Genomic DNA, 15,000 nt, shown 5'->3' on the forward strand with positions numbered 1-15,000 from the left:
AGACGCACTTTAAAATCAAAAAGCATTACTTGTTTCCTCTCATTTTATTAATTGGTCAGAACAGAACTCCTATGTTACACAAGAAAATAACATTCTTCCACTCCCCTTGTCAGAATTAGTAAAAAAAAAAAAGTATCTACAAAAGGACTAGCTCTTAACATGTGACAGCTTGTAAGGGTACAACAGTGCAGAAATGATAGAGCGATCACTAGGCGAGACCATAAGTATCCTCACTTAAACACCAATGGAAAGAAGCAATTTTGTAATGTCAATGCAGTGTTAAAAATATGCTGAATCTACAGTAAATGTCTATTTTACTAAGGACTGAGGAACGGTCTGCATAAAAAACAAAAGAATGCTACTCGTTACTATACAGTAAAAAAAACATACATATTAATATATGCATAATATATAATATTCCACCTTAAAGACTGCCATTTCTCCATCCTATGAGTGTTATGCTTTGAACAAACACACGCATATGAGGACTTTTCCAAATATATTCATGACAGTGCCCTGAAGTTGACGGTGCGTAAAGTGTCAGAATGGAAGTATGATGCGATAGTGTGGATGGTGTCTGAGTAGAAGTCCCCTGGAGACACGATAGGCTCGACGTGACAACAAAACATGACACAGGTTAAATAAAGACAGTGAAAACAAACACATTGGAAACACAAAACTTTTTCTCGCCGTAGGTCACAACACAAACGCACAACGCAAACATACGATTTCCTGCAACAAATGAATAACGACAAAATATATTTGATAGAAATTCAACTAAGTGCAGAACATGAATTACAGATTACATTTACAGTTTACTGGCAAAAACAGCTGTGTGGACTTTTGTCTTTGAAGTGTTCAAGTTGATGATCTCCTTCTAAGCATTATTATGACCATCTTCTCAATAACATCATAGAAACATAAAATTAGCTACCCGCCTCAGACCCCAAATTCTACTGTGTTCACCCTGTAAACAAAATAAAAGTAGTCCCACCCCGCCAAATCTCCATCCCTGGTTAAGTGGTCATGAGGGTCCAACCAAGTGTATCCAGCCCGGCCCCTGGCCTAGATAGCCCTGTTTCCTTCAAGAAAGTTCTGGCAAAATGGTTTATAACTCATCCTTGAGTTGGGAATCTGTGCCTTCTTCTTCTTCTTCCTCCTCCTCCTCGAGATCCTCCTCCTCTTCTTCTTCGTCCTCCTCGTCCTCCTCGTCCTCTTCCTGCTTTACTTCCTCTTCGCCCTCTTCCTTTGGTTCCTCTTTCCGCCCCTGGTCGTCCTCCTCACGCTTCTTTCTTTCCTCATCTTCCTGGCTGTCCTTCATCTTCTTCTCTGGGTCCTTCATGGGCACGAATATCATACAGTTAGCTTGGAGGAATATTAAATAAGTCCAATAGGTAACAGCATCAGACTATTGTCTGCAAAATGTGTTTGTTACCCACCTTGGTTTGACCCCATGTGTCGTTGCCGATTTCCTCTGCCAGATTTGGGTCGTTGGTGATCAGAAAATTGTCAAAGATGGTACCAGACTTGACCTGCATACAGAGGATGGGAAACAACATGTAATACACATATTTTGCCAGACCTGCTACTTAAATGAAAAATCTGGCCTAGCACACTTTGCCTTTTTTCTTAATATTTTTTGCCAGCAATATTGTTGGCTACGCATGCTAAGACACGGGGTAAGAAATGTAGGAGATTCCTTTTGGGACTCTTTGCCAAGTGTCCAGTGTTTCATATTACCTGCCAGAGGTCGAGCCCCATCACACCGATGCTGTCGTATTTGTAGATCTCGGGATCAGCGGTGTACTCCGGGTTGTCGATCTCGGGGTGGACCCACTTGCCCTTGTAAGCCGGGTTGTCGATCTCCCTAGGCTTCCACTCTCCCTAAAGAAGCGCCCCAGAAAAACGCACAGGTTAACATCAGGCTGTTCTGCCGTGCATTCAGTAGGTTCTCCCACCTACTGCGAAACACCAACCCCATTAGGATCCTAGGATTCTATCAAGAGACAATACTTCCAAATCCTATAACTATCTTCAAATTATATATAATTGGTGCTTTACATATATCATGGTCGTTACAATCCATTATAACGATTGTATAGTTATTACCTTGTAGTCCGGGTTGGTCACCATGGGAGGCTCCCACTCTCCGTCCATCTCATCGTCCCAATCCTCAGGCTTCTTGGCGTCAGGGTCTGGGATGTTTTCAGGCTTGTCCCATTCCTGCCAAGGTACAAAGAAAATCAAAAAACTTTTGAGCATGGAGGCACCAGCAACACAGGCCAGGCGTATTGGTAGAATCTGCTGAATGACCTAAACTAAAGGGTGGAGAACCGTACCTCGGGTTTCTTATCTTCAGGGTCGGGAACGGTCTCCTTCTCGTCCCAGTCCTCTGGCTTCGTGGCCTCGGGGTCCTTGACTTTCTTGGGGGGAAGGACGTCCCAGTCGTCCTCCAAGCTTCCCGACTCCACCTTCTTGTTGTCTATCTTCACCTCATACGTGTTGTCGGGGTTGACGATCAAGGTGTACAGGTGAGTGAACTCGTCGTCCTGCGAGAGATCACGGGAAAATAAATGTTAAGATGCTTTCAGCCATCGTAAAATACATGTACTCTCATTTTCTCGACTGCTCGTGAATGGTGATTATGTACAACCCTTTGTACACCATTCATGAGTCAGTAGCCTTGTTGAACGCCATCCTCACCTTGCAGCGAATGTCCTTGTTGATCAGATGGTTCTTGCCTTTGTAGTTGAAGATCACGTGGACTTTTTTGGTGCCAGGGCCACAGATGTCAGGACCTACGATTTAAAAAACGTTGAGAAACGATTCCCACAATACCTCAGCAAAATGAGACCGAAGTGGTGAACGGATGAAACGTATTGATAAAATACCAAAATCAGCTCATGATGCAGAAAAAAAAGAAAGTATTCTAAAAGGTAGGCATTCCTAAAGCATCTATATAATTAGATAAATAAAAAAGATCCAATTAACATAACTTCTTCCGAGTTAGATCTAGTGAAAGCCCATTTGGGTCCAGGGATGTTAGAGAGCAATCTCTAGAAGGACACCTTTAGTCTCACTGACCAAACATGATGTTGTAGACAGAGTCTCCGTTCAGTTCCTCCTGACTGAGGCCGGATGGGAACAGCTTGATGTAACCTCCTCCACAGTCGATGCTCTGCTCGTGTTTGACGGTGAACTGGATGACAAGGGGTTGGCCTTGGTTGCTGAAGTCGTCGAAGCGGGATGACATGGAGTAGAAGCGGGCATCCTGACTGGTTTGAAGTCCTGCAGAGACACATTGAATTTGGTGGGTTTAATATCAAATCACCACCGCTGGCTACAATAGCAACACTGTTGCTATTATTGTATATTACATATGTTTATTAATGTGCAATATAGCAAACATAATTCATGAACAATTTAATACGTCTTGCAAAACAAAGGTTTTAATAGAAGGCAATTAAATCGAACAGACATTAGACATATACTGAATGGATAACATATCCACACACGTGCATGCATGTTTAGCACCCCTGTGAGCACACAACCACACACCAGCACAGACAGACCATTGTTTCGTGAAGAATAATCAACAATTTAGAGCAATACAGAAAAGAGAAATTACCCATGTCTTTCTCTGCATCACCATGGAACTTCCCTGCAGACAGGACAAACTTGCCATAATCCGACTTGTGTTTGGATTCCACCCAGCGGCTGGTCCAGGCATCTGCAAACAATGTTCGTTAACCACAGACATTAATTCGAGGACAATCATGACCGTCTCCTAATTTTCCCATTTTGCAACTACAGGTTCAAATCATCTGTCTGAAGACATTTAAGGTATTTAACGGTAAAGGCAGTGTTGTCTTGACGTTCACAAAACGTATACGGTCTTCAGATAGTTCTGGAGGGCCAAGCCAACTGGATGACAGTGTGAATGACCAAGGGAGGTGTTGCAGTAGGGGGATGGGGAGACAGAAGGGGCCAGACGATGAGAGTACTGAGAAGTGTCTAGGAAATAGGATATAGGTGATGCTGGTGATGGCGACACTTGAGTGCATCACTCTTCACACAATGCATCAAACTACAGAATAAATAAATTAAGTTGTCATTTTAATAAAAGCATCCTCTATGCGTTGGGCAGTCACAAACCAAAACAGTATGAAACGGTGTTCAGTTGGTTATATTTGAAGGCGGTGTAAATGCTAGTTAGAGGCCAAGCATGACAATAAAGAATACTTAAAAAACACATTAAGAAAAATCATAAGATGGCTGCATGTAGTTTCTTACCTCCATCCTCAAATTGCTCCCGAAAATATACATTAGACTCTGCCAGAACAGAGGCGACCGATACGGCCAATAAAAACACCGACAACGCGGTCATTCTGAAAGCTTAATCCTTTCAATGCAAAATAAATAAATAAGATAATTTAACGGGGAAAAATCAACAGAGCAACACGCTTTTCCCTCAATCCAGTCTCACCTAGAATGACAATTGAGTGCTGCAAAGCCGCTGTCGGTTCGCAAGCGCTCTCCTTTCGGCTCAGCACAAATGTCTGAATTCTATTGGTCAGTGGCTTGATCAGGAAACGCAGCGCTCTTCAGCCAATCGAATTGATTAAAAAATGAATAGTCTATTGTTGTGGCCAATGAGTGCAGACCACGCGTTTGCTTGATACGCCCCCTGGAAAGGATGCTGCGCTGCCCATCTATTCAATGTGAGCGTTTATTGGATTGTAGTAAACATCTTACCAAGTATAGCAGGCAGAGGCCATCCATCCGAATTACATTTTATAAAAATAATAGCATCTTGCAGGGGTTATGCATGGCCATATAGTCATGCGTGCCTGATTTGTGTATATTGAGTGAGATAAGAACGGTGCGGTCAATAAAAACGTGAACCGTATTAAACTCAATGATTTTAAGCTGTTATATACAGAGAATACGAGGATTTAGCTTTCGATGTATATTGACACAGCAGGCAATGCCCAGTAGGTTATCCACCTTCACCGTAGGTTCCGATCATGATTGATAAAAAAAAAATACAAAATACAATTAGTGCATATAAAGTGGTATACTTACTGACTCTCAGACAATTAGTTGCGTTAATAAATGCTGATCTGGTTAAATCACTGTTGCTGCTCTAATAGTTTCCTGGAGGGAAGTAGGCTAATTTTATTTATCAACTCAATTCACTCCAAGCCCTTACAAAACCTAAGGAACAGGCAAATATCCCTGTGCAGCCCTGTTGGGCAATCATTCAAATCCATTGAAAGAACACACAACAACAGGATGATTTCCATATAGATCTTTTCTTTTTTCTCAAGAGTAAGAATGTCATGTCCGACAGGCCATATAACTTTGTATCACACAATACATCCTAGATCCATTCATTATATTAACCAACAAACCGTCTAATACACAACTGAAATATGCAACACAAAATGCATGTGATGAAAGGAAACCCATTATGGAAGTTAACATTAAAAGCAAATGTATTGGTAGCTCCAAATAGGGTTGTTAGCACATAGACAATCAATATAAAACATGCACAAATCCTGACGGGCAAGGACTACACAGCGTTTGAGTCCAATGTAAACTTAAATACATAAATACGTCTAAGTGTGGGAAAAGAAAAACAGTGTGACGTATCAAAATAACCATAGACATCTTCCATTGTCTTCCCCGATTGGCAGTAATGGCGCGTTTCCACTGCAGGGTGCGGTACGGTTCGGTTCGCAAAGGTACGGTACGGATTGCGTTTCCACCGCCAAAAGTGGGCGTGACCCGGACTGAGCCGTACTCGTTTTGCCCTCGTCTTCAGTACTCCTCCGTTGGGGTACTGAGACGCCTGAAAGGGTGCCGGAGAATTCGAGCTACACACCCCCTCCGTTGATTGGTCGACAGAATCGTCACTTCCGGGCGACGTGGGGATAAAAACAAACAAACAGTAGCCTCGAGGTATTATTCTTTACAATGAACATGTCGCGTAAAACGCTTGCTTGGGCGAACAAGGAGGTGGAGACGTTCCTCTGCATTCTTGGGGAGGAAGACGTGCAGAGTTTTTATTGAGCAGGCTACACTGTGTCGCGCTGCTATTATGTCACAATGTTTACGTAGCTGCCGCGGCGATCGACATCCGGCCTACCATAAAGGGTACAGTCGGCGGTGGAAACGCGACCCCGGAACTGAGCTGGGCTATACCGCCCCCTCCCTACCGGACTGAGGCGAACCGAACCGTACCGCACCCTGCAGTGGAAACGCGGCATAACCCTGTCAGTGCCTTTTCTATTCTTGTTCCTGTCTTGGTGGCTGTGTATAGATTTGCTACAGGCCACCGCCGACACGCAACCACACTGCACACGAAGACCTGTTGTTCAGCAACATTGTCCATGTCTGCAGGGGGCGACACTGTCTTTCCTGAATGATCCTGCTCTCCGGCCCTTCGTTGAGACACCAGGAGGCTTCTGGAGGAGTGAAGGTTTGGGGATTAGTGGTTTGGGGAGTGGGTGGGTGTGGAGGAGGGGCTTTCTGCGAGACAGAGATGACAGCTCGACTGTTGCTCAATATGCAGACATGCTGGCTAAACAATCTCTGACATCCTCAAGGTCTCTCTCTCTCTCTCTCTCTCTCTCTCTCTCTCTCTCTCTCTCTCTCTCTCTCTCTCTCTCTCTCTCTCTCTCTCTCCATCTCTCTCTCCATCTCTCTCTCTCCCTCTATGGGAGGAAGAAGTTGATCCGCTGGGGTATAGATTTGCAGCCCTGTGCTGAGAACAGCCTCTCCTCTTTGGGGACGTAGAGCATGGCCTTGGCCACCTCGTCTAGCGTTGCATCCTCCGGCTCCAGACCTCGTGCGGCGAAAGCGTCTCGCGCACACAGCTTGACGTGGCGATACTCCAGGGGCAGGAAGGGCACGAAGAAGTCTATCAGGTGGCCGGACATGAGCTCACTCTGAGAAAACCCACCTGTCGGAGAGATATTATCATTATTATCACAGGAAAACCGTCACGATGGGTGTAATCAATTTTTTGTCTCTATATTATTATATGAATATTATATTATTATTATTATATACAAGCAAACTTGGGGGGAAAAGAAACCCAGAAAAAGCAAGGTGCTTCTTTATAAATATTCAATGTGCTCAGCACACATCAACGAGTATATTTATGAGATTTAAAACACGGTTAATGCAGATTCTACTACAGTGCGGGACGGAAACAATGTCACAGGCAATGACATTAGCCGGACCTACACGGATGGGGTTTGTTTGTAGAGCCTAGCTACCGTGACCCACCAGGGAAAACCTTATCTCTACCTACCCTGAGAGTCTACCGTCTCAGCCCGTAGCCGGTGCTCCAGGTCCTCCATGCCGATGTCCTCTCTGTTCTGACCTGAGTGCCAGAAGTCCAACGCTACGTCGTTTATCGTGGCCCCTCCGATATTACTGCCGGGAGAGAAGGCATGTCAAATCAGAATTTGGGTCGTTACATGAATGTGTTTTAGTTGCTAACATAGTACCAGATATGTAACAGTCAACCAACGGTAGAGATGATCCAATTTGCCTTAGTATTTACTAGGACTTGGCAACTTTACGCGTTAATTACGCAATCATATTTTTACGCGATTAATACAAATTGACACATTAACGCACGTTCTCTCTTATTATTTATTTTTTTGATTTTGCCCACAGAATGTCAATATTCATGTCAGAAATATCTTTTGTTCTAAGTTCCACTTACTTTACATTCAATTACACTTGCAGTAAGTGACTGCCTGTTTTAGTTTTTGCTTTGTACATATGGTATGAATGATAATGTGTTATTCCATTTGATAATCTCATTTAACTGGAGTGTAAAGTATCCTTACATGACTAATGAGAATGGAAGCAGTTGTGGGAAGAGGTCAACGAAGCACACCATGCAACACTACGCTAGAGCATCGTATTCAAGAAATATATATATAATATATATATATATAATATTTATTTGGGATTCATCAACTGATAGGCTTACCGCTGACATTACTGAATGTCTTACAGCTAAGACATTCAAAGCAGGAAAAAGAACGGTGCAGTATCTTAAGAGTCTCTGGTCTAACCTGAGGAAGAGGAAGACTGCTCTTCGGTAGCTGACCCCGTCCACGTTGTCGTAGTGGTCCAGATAGGGCTTGATGGCGTCGATGAGACCGGGGTGGAGCTTCTCTGCCTCGTCGAAGATGAAGAGAGTCTGAGGGCACCTTAGGACCATGTCCCGGATCGCCTCTCGGAGCTGGCCCTGGAGAGGACGCAGGGGAACGGGTCAGCCCCCTTTTGATCCAACCACATGTGATGCCATCTACAACCATCTGAACCACGTTAAGCGATAAGTTAAATTAACCACATTTGCTTTTAGGTTTTTTTTGGGGACCGTTGCGAAAAGCTTTGACGATTTGATAAAATTAACAGATTAGGGGGAAGACTCAGGACAAAGTTCAGATGAACTTTACAGTTATTTGTTAATGCAAAATAATAATAGTAATAATAATAATAATTAAGAATAATTTTATCAAGGGTACTTTTATTACCGGAACAAGTACAAAAGTACAAGTACACACAATACGCCTGCAGATTGACGTCTATGTGCAACTGTATCTATATTAAACTCAAAAGGTTGTGTAACGATGGCCAGGGTCATCATCATTTTGAAATCCAAATTGTGAAACTTGATAAGATCCCAGACACTACCACCCCTATTGGAAGTGTGCCTGGTTCCAAAAATCAGTCCATTTTTTACTAGGTTACAGGGCACCGCGTCACAGACTGAACCCAGTATTGACCAGATCAAAGGTGCTACTGTACAGCCGCATCTCAGTGCCAAGTGGACCCCATCTCACTTACCTTGTACGTGTCTACCAGCCTGGCGTGAGGGAAGTGAAAGGGGGTGATGAACAAGCGAACACATTCGCTTTTCACCCCCTCCCGGTATAAGTTATCAGCCACGATCCGGGCCACAAAGTTCTTGCCCGTGCCCGACCAGCCGTGGAAGGAGAGGGTGAGAGGCTTGTTGGACTCTGGGTTGTTGGTAAAGCCCTGGATGGCCTTCAGAACCACGGACTGAACCAGGTGCTGCCCGTGGAGCTTCATCTGTAGGTCCCTGGCCAAGCCTGAAGGGGCCAAGCATAGAACACACGTTTATGATACAGATTCAATGAGACGGATAAGAGAACATATTAAAGTATCATATATGGGAATATAGAATGGTCATATTTGTAATATATTTGTAATTTTGTATAATATTTAGGCCATATGTTTAGTTTAGTTTTTTGTAATTATTTTAAGTCCAGTCTGTAGTCTATGAATGATGTTTTAGAAAAACATTTGACGGTGTAAATTATATTAAAATTGACTCAATTTGTTTGCCTCTTATATACCAATGAAGAATATACTTGACATCCTCCGGGGTATGGGTTTGAATGTTAAGATACATATTTTATAACTATGACACACAGTATTTGACAACCCAATACCTGTCATATTGTTGGTGATCCTGCAGTCGCCAGTGTCACAGCACTGGCCCAGGCTACAGTACCACTGATGTACCACGTTGACGTATTCTTGGGGAAATCCTGCCCAAAGGTCCCTCGAAGGAACTGCTCAAAACAGAAAATGCGGTGTTCAGCGTTGCTTCCAAGCTACTGAGTGACATGGATCTTTTAAAGAAACACAATCCAGACGGATATTCAATACCCACTGAATAGTCTGAATGAATGCACATCACCTCTTATATGCCGGTGTCTTCCCGGGAAGACACCGGCATATAAGAGGTGATGTGCATTTGATTTAGATTGAAATAGTCATTCCGGAAAAAGGAAATTATTTGAAACGGATCGTATTCCTTACCTTGCTGGGTAGCATCTTCTTGATTTGGCTGACACTCCCCGTCCCATACATTACAATAAATATAATTGAAATAGTACGTAGAAGCGTTAGAGATGCTGTCAAATTGAAAGAAGTCTGCTTTTGCAGATACAGCCCAAAGAAATGGGACAAACGAAAACAGAATCATTGGTGATGCCGCAAGCTTAACGTTAGGGGAGAAGGCTGGTTAAAGTGTGCCTTCTTTTATCCATTTAAACCCTATTTAACCCGTCTCCAATTTATCTGAGCTGAACCAGGGAGGAAAGGGTGGGCTAGCTCAACTCACGTGACCACCGAGTCAATACAACGCGACTTTCATCACCGGTCGCACCGTATGACTAGCTGCAATATAGGGCGGCTCCAAGATCGCCAAACGCCAATGCTAATTTAATGTTCCTTTGCACAAAAAAGTGAGACGGGTCTGTAATAATTGGCGCTCAGGTGTACAACAGTACTGTGAAAATGTTTAATACTCCTTTTATTTATGCATGTCGTTGCTGTGAGACAACCGGCGCGCACTTGGAGCTACCGTCGAACCGACAGGGCAGACTTCTAATCATGAAAACTGATATATATAAAAAAAGGCTGTCATATAGCACTACGAGGCAATGGTTGCAAAGCCCAGCCCTTATAAGTAAACTAAAATGATCCTTTCTGAGCAGCTACAATCATTCCATACACTATAATAAGCAAAAGCAGAATACACTTCAAAGTTTTTTATTGACAGTCACATAAAATATACAACAGCTGCTAAAACCAACAATGAAGTGTACCATCCATGGATTGACCTAGAGAAAGGACACACACCATTAGCATCGGGTGATCCAGAACAACGCTGTATTTTATATTAAACTAAGCAACAGTCAGATTTATATGGAACGGTAGGGTTATAATCATATTAATCATTTGGCAGAATGTTGTCATCATTTGTTGCATCTCGATGACCCATGAGACATTTCTTTATTAAATACTCACATTAAACACAACTTCATGTTGAATCTTTGTAGCGTTGCAGTGTTTCCAACAGACCAGGTAACAATGTGTGGCGGGGTTAACGCCTCATGCCCAATGCACCGTCAGTCAAAGGACGTCGAGCGATGGGGGAGCTTTCCGGGGTCGTAAGAGCCCGATACATTGCACACGCGATCTGATTGGATTACGGATCTGTCGGTGCCGAAAAAGTTTAACATTTTTCAACTTTTTAACAAATGGATCCACAATGCACGGCCTGGGGGGCCAACATCGTAATGTATAAACTATAACCGCATTTCACTGCTGCGCCACACATTGGTCTACGGGAAACACTGCGTTGACTTGAGGCACCAGTAGAATCAACCTGAAGGGCAAAAGGAATAATATTCAGAACAATGCCAACTAGGGAAAGCGCGCCGTTTGTAATGTAGCAACAATCAGAGTAATATGGAAACGGTAGGGTTATAATCATATTAATCATTTGGCAGAATAGTTTCATCATTTGTTGCCTATAAATACATGTGTGCATAGCGTGATCAGTAACTCACCAATGAATCCGATTTGACATCCACCTTTTAGGAAAGAAAGGCAAACAACTGTAAGGCACACTTTAGAGTCAAGGAAAAGCGTGTCAACTAGCAGGTTACTCAGTTAGTAGACTGTCCACATTTATGTTCAGGTCAGACATTTGTGACATCACAGAACCCACAAAGCCAATCACTTTAGATGCTGGAAACTCACCTTTGACATGGCCTTCGCTTCCTCAAAATCCTAGACCAAAAACATAAACACAATGAGTGCAAGGCATTGATGCGACATGCCATCGGAATGTTGCTCAGACCTCATTCAGCTAGAGCTAATAGATTAGACTCCACGGTTATGTCAGCATCCCTTTATCATCACAAAGGCCAGACTATTTGAAACCCATTAGACCATGATAGCCAGTGAGACACACTTGGCTCCCATGCAAGCGCTATATGCCTGGGTGCTGTGGATTTATGCATGTTACCATTTACCTTTTACTATTTCTAGAGGTGCTTTCAAGGGCAGGATACAAGTCATCTTCTCCTGAAAGGTAAGAGTAGACTTTGTTTAGGACTTTAGATAGAGAAGTACATTTTCTTGGTGCATTAGATCTTAATCAGAATTGTTTTATCCTCAATGAGATCAGTGACCTGATTCAATAGCATCATATTAAGATAGTTACTAGAAAGCACGAGTTGCTGGGCAACTTGAGTGGAAAATATACATACCACGGAGGCTTTCTGGAACCGGCAGTAGACCAAGCCACCTGATAAGAAGAGAAGGGCATTAGAATGTGTAGCTGCAGGGAGTGTAACAAACTGATGTTGGAACACGATACATCAGATAGGGGCGAAAGACAAATGATCCCCGTTTCAACATGGTTATTCAGCTGAACTATAATCTCATCATTGTATCAGCATTCAGAATCTGTCCTTCGGGCAAGAAACCTACCAAATTGACCGCTACCGCCTCATGCTCAGGAGTGAACTGCATCTCTCCAGTCTGAAATAAAAGAGGCAACATTAGCCCACGTCCTCCAATTAGATGAACTGAATATAGTTAAAACATATACTCAGATAGGGGCGAAAGACAAATGATCCCCGTTTCAACATGGTTATTCAGCTGAACTATAATCTCATCATTGTATTAGCATACGGAAACCGTCAAAGAAAGAAACTTACCAAGTAGTCCCATCGCCTTGCGATAAGCAATGCGAAGCACATCCCGAGGCTGAAAAGGCAGGCAGAGGCAACATTAACTAATGTCTTCCAGCGAGACAAATTAAACATAGCTACAACATGAACTCAGATAGGGGCGAAAGACAAATGATCCCCGTTTCAACATGGTTATTCAGCTGAACTATAATCTCATCATTGTAGCCGGACAGATTTCAATCTACAAATCACAAATCTCACCTTTCTAGTTTATTGTGAGACTGCACTTCAGGGAGGCATCTGCCACTTTGGATCCTGAGGAAAAGCAGGAACAATAGTTAGAGCACCTCCCATATCCAGCTGATCAGGCATGCTGCTTGACCGTACACATCAGATAGGGGCGAAAGACAAATGATCCCCGTTTCAACATGATTATTCAGCTGAACTATAATCTCATCATTTTAGTCAAGTTAACCCATGTTCCACCAGGACTGAAACTTACCATCAACGATCCGGGGCTGGATGGTACATGATGGGCACCTGTAAATTCATTAAAGTCAGTTATAAAGGACCAAGACTTGTGGAGGACAGCAATATTGGCTGGCACTGCATCAGCAATAAAGTTATCCGTCATTGTTAATCAGAGAGATTCCCAATGTTTATCAAACATTGACATCACTTATAGTTTGAGGTTTACATCATTAGACCATCGAGTTTAGACAAGTTACCATTCTTGGAGTCGATCAAGTCATCTGGATGTCGATCATGTCATCTGGATAACTATCAGCATCTGTAAACATGAGATTTCTAGATTAGATTTGAGTAATAAATGTTTGACTCAAGTATTTCTACAAGACATTGCATCAGTAAAAAAAGTTGTCCATCATCGTTATTCAGAGAGATTCCCAATGTTTTTCAACATTGCATCACATGCAATTAACAACATGAGAAATGGTTAGGAAGTCACCTGACCTGGAGTGGTAGCATCGCTCGATCTTCAAGTTAGTCAGCACCTGTTAGAAATGATAGCATGAATAATCTATACTCTGTCCAAAAATCATAACCAAAAAGTTATCAATGCCTCAGAGAATGCAATTGGTGGTTGCGGATTCGTCATCCAATTTTGTCAAGAGTAGCAAATGGGGTCATCATTGTAGCATGAGAAGGGAAGAATTTTATGGTGCGAGAGTGATGCCAATAGAAACTTACCTCGCTGAGCAAAACTCGAAGCAAACTTGCTACCATGTGTTCAGTATGTTTCCTGTAGAACAATCAGACGTTAGTACCGAGTCACTGTCACCCAAGATGCAGAAAAGCCAGATGAACAAGTCTCAGCGTAAGTTTAATCAGAAATCACTTCTGTCCACTACTCTTACATAATCATCCTCGACTTGAAATACTGTTGGATAAGCAGTTGAGAAACTTACCCGATTGAAAATGTCATTTCCAGCACAAATACAAGGCAGCCACGTTACCTAAAAGAAAATTCAGAGATTAGATAACTGCATGGACTAGAAATAAATAAAAAGCTTTGCTCCAAGAACTACATTGAGCGTTGCTCCCATGTGATCAGACAAGAAGAAGAAAAGTTGGTATTTCCTCAATGAAAACTCAGATGTCCCTACCAACATTTATATCATCATTAGCTCCACTCCAAAGTATGTTGTTATAGTACAGGCAAGAAACCTTACCTAGTGACTGAAACCCGATTCATTAAAAGGTCGAGTCCCATCACAAAGCCAACACAGGCTGGTTAACCTAAGGAAAGGAATTTTAGAATTTAGACCACCGTGCATTGGGAAAAAAATAACAAAAAAGCTTTGCTCCCATACGTTCAGTATGGTTGGCGTTTCATCACTGTAATTCAGATGTCCCTACCAACATGTATATCATCATTAGCTTCCCCCGCTCAAGTATTTCCCCCACCCCAAGTTTTTTATAGTAGTTGAGACAAGAACCCTTACCTAGTGAACGAAAACGGAGTCATTGGCGACATCATGGCGCCACTGCAGGGAATAAGAAGACACGCAGTAGTTAGTTATGGCCGATGTCTCACCATGAGAAAGAAATACATTGAGCGTTGCTCCCATGTGATCAGACAAGAAGAAGAAAAGTTGGCATTTCCTCAATGAAAACTCAGATGTCCCTACCAACATTTATATCATCATTAGTGCATGGGTAAGTAGCAACCATAGTCATCGGTACTGCAGCCATTTGAAACTGAGACACGTGGCTGATTGAGGCCTAGCATTTTCATGAACTAAACGTAAACATCAGGCAATAATTCCATGAACAGAATAGCATAGAAGTACTACCGACATTAAACAACAATACAGGCAGACATATTTACTTAAGTTAAACTAGCAGTAACTAATTATTTTTGAGATGATTTAGAGGCGCACCTACTCACAGGATGTCAATGGGGAACTCGAGACACAAGGAAGGGTGGAAG

The 15,000-nt window shown here is 42.7% G+C and overlaps 2 protein-coding genes and 12 non-coding genes across 16 annotated transcripts; all 14 read right to left on the reverse strand.

The window, feature by feature from the left end:
- Positions 1–29: 29 nt before the first annotated feature.
- On the reverse strand, positions 30–4,553 carry calr (calreticulin). Its single transcript, XM_056604320.1, has 9 exons — positions 4,294–4,553; positions 3,629–3,730; positions 3,085–3,288; positions 2,704–2,798; positions 2,340–2,549; positions 2,110–2,223; positions 1,741–1,884; positions 1,440–1,532; positions 30–1,336 (listed from the first exon to the last, which is right to left on the reverse strand). Exons 1-9 carry the CDS (start codon positions 4,385–4,387, stop codon positions 1,109–1,111), a joined length of 1,284 nt encoding a protein of 427 aa, XP_056460295.1. The 5' UTR covers positions 4,388–4,553; the 3' UTR covers positions 30–1,108.
- A 207-nt stretch (positions 4,554–4,760) lies between these two features.
- tor3a (torsin family 3, member A) lies at positions 4,761–14,983 on the reverse strand. 3 transcript variants are annotated; one of them, XM_056604322.1, is made up of 22 exons: positions 14,959–14,983; positions 14,513–14,554; positions 14,240–14,306; positions 13,976–14,023; positions 13,758–13,809; positions 13,521–13,561; positions 13,277–13,338; positions 13,051–13,088; positions 12,810–12,863; positions 12,576–12,624; positions 12,346–12,396; positions 12,123–12,160; positions 11,886–11,937; positions 11,611–11,640; positions 11,418–11,441; positions 10,873–11,233; positions 9,880–10,685; positions 9,507–9,629; positions 8,878–9,143; positions 8,100–8,275; positions 7,322–7,446; positions 4,761–6,967 (listed from the first exon to the last, which is right to left on the reverse strand). In XM_056604322.1, the coding sequence occupies exons 17-22, from the start codon at positions 10,043–10,045 to the stop codon at positions 6,720–6,722; spliced, it is 1,104 nt and encodes a 367-aa protein (XP_056460297.1). In that variant the 5' UTR covers positions 10,046–10,685; positions 10,873–11,233; positions 11,418–11,441; positions 11,611–11,640; positions 11,886–11,937; positions 12,123–12,160; positions 12,346–12,396; positions 12,576–12,624; positions 12,810–12,863; positions 13,051–13,088; positions 13,277–13,338; positions 13,521–13,561; positions 13,758–13,809; positions 13,976–14,023; positions 14,240–14,306; positions 14,513–14,554; positions 14,959–14,983; the 3' UTR covers positions 4,761–6,719. The 3 variants fall into 3 exon arrangements, with proteins under 3 accessions (XP_056460297.1, XP_056460296.1, XP_056460298.1); XM_056604321.1 differs by having other exon boundaries at positions 14,955–14,972; XM_056604323.1 differs by having other exon boundaries at positions 14,951–14,971.
- On the reverse strand, positions 10,756–10,829 carry LOC130396376 (small nucleolar RNA SNORD47). The gene has a single exon (XR_008899021.1). It is a non-coding gene; the product is annotated as a small nucleolar RNA SNORD47 (small nucleolar RNA).
- On the reverse strand, positions 11,302–11,376 carry LOC130396377 (small nucleolar RNA SNORD47). The gene has a single exon (XR_008899022.1). It is a non-coding gene; the product is annotated as a small nucleolar RNA SNORD47 (small nucleolar RNA).
- LOC130396382 (small nucleolar RNA snR60/Z15/Z230/Z193/J17) lies at positions 12,226–12,311 on the reverse strand. The gene has a single exon (XR_008899027.1). It is a non-coding gene; the product is annotated as a small nucleolar RNA snR60/Z15/Z230/Z193/J17 (small nucleolar RNA).
- LOC130396383 (small nucleolar RNA snR60/Z15/Z230/Z193/J17) lies at positions 12,459–12,545 on the reverse strand. The gene has a single exon (XR_008899028.1). It is a non-coding gene; the product is annotated as a small nucleolar RNA snR60/Z15/Z230/Z193/J17 (small nucleolar RNA).
- Positions 12,692–12,777, reverse strand: LOC130396386 (small nucleolar RNA snR60/Z15/Z230/Z193/J17). The gene has a single exon (XR_008899030.1). It is a non-coding gene; the product is annotated as a small nucleolar RNA snR60/Z15/Z230/Z193/J17 (small nucleolar RNA).
- LOC130396385 (small nucleolar RNA snR60/Z15/Z230/Z193/J17) lies at positions 12,931–13,017 on the reverse strand. Its single transcript, XR_008899029.1, has one exon. It is a non-coding gene; the product is annotated as a small nucleolar RNA snR60/Z15/Z230/Z193/J17 (small nucleolar RNA).
- Positions 13,153–13,235, reverse strand: LOC130396369 (small nucleolar RNA SNORD79). Its single transcript, XR_008899015.1, has one exon. It is a non-coding gene; the product is annotated as a small nucleolar RNA SNORD79 (small nucleolar RNA).
- On the reverse strand, positions 13,405–13,486 carry LOC130396368 (small nucleolar RNA SNORD79). The gene has a single exon (XR_008899014.1). It is a non-coding gene; the product is annotated as a small nucleolar RNA SNORD79 (small nucleolar RNA).
- On the reverse strand, positions 13,876–13,940 carry LOC130396389 (small nucleolar RNA SNORD75). Its single transcript, XR_008899033.1, has one exon. It is a non-coding gene; the product is annotated as a small nucleolar RNA SNORD75 (small nucleolar RNA).
- On the reverse strand, positions 14,120–14,202 carry LOC130396381 (small nucleolar RNA SNORD74). Its single transcript, XR_008899026.1, has one exon. It is a non-coding gene; the product is annotated as a small nucleolar RNA SNORD74 (small nucleolar RNA).
- Positions 14,374–14,447, reverse strand: LOC130396380 (small nucleolar RNA SNORD74). Its single transcript, XR_008899025.1, has one exon. It is a non-coding gene; the product is annotated as a small nucleolar RNA SNORD74 (small nucleolar RNA).
- LOC130396378 (small nucleolar RNA SNORD74) lies at positions 14,634–14,727 on the reverse strand. The gene has a single exon (XR_008899023.1). It is a non-coding gene; the product is annotated as a small nucleolar RNA SNORD74 (small nucleolar RNA).
- Positions 14,984–15,000: the final 17 nt, after the last annotated feature.

Source organism: Gadus chalcogrammus, chromosome 12 (genome assembly GCF_026213295.1).
Source record: "Gadus chalcogrammus isolate NIFS_2021 chromosome 12, NIFS_Gcha_1.0, whole genome shotgun sequence".
Lineage (NCBI taxonomy): Eukaryota > Metazoa > Chordata > Actinopteri > Gadiformes > Gadidae > Gadus > Gadus chalcogrammus.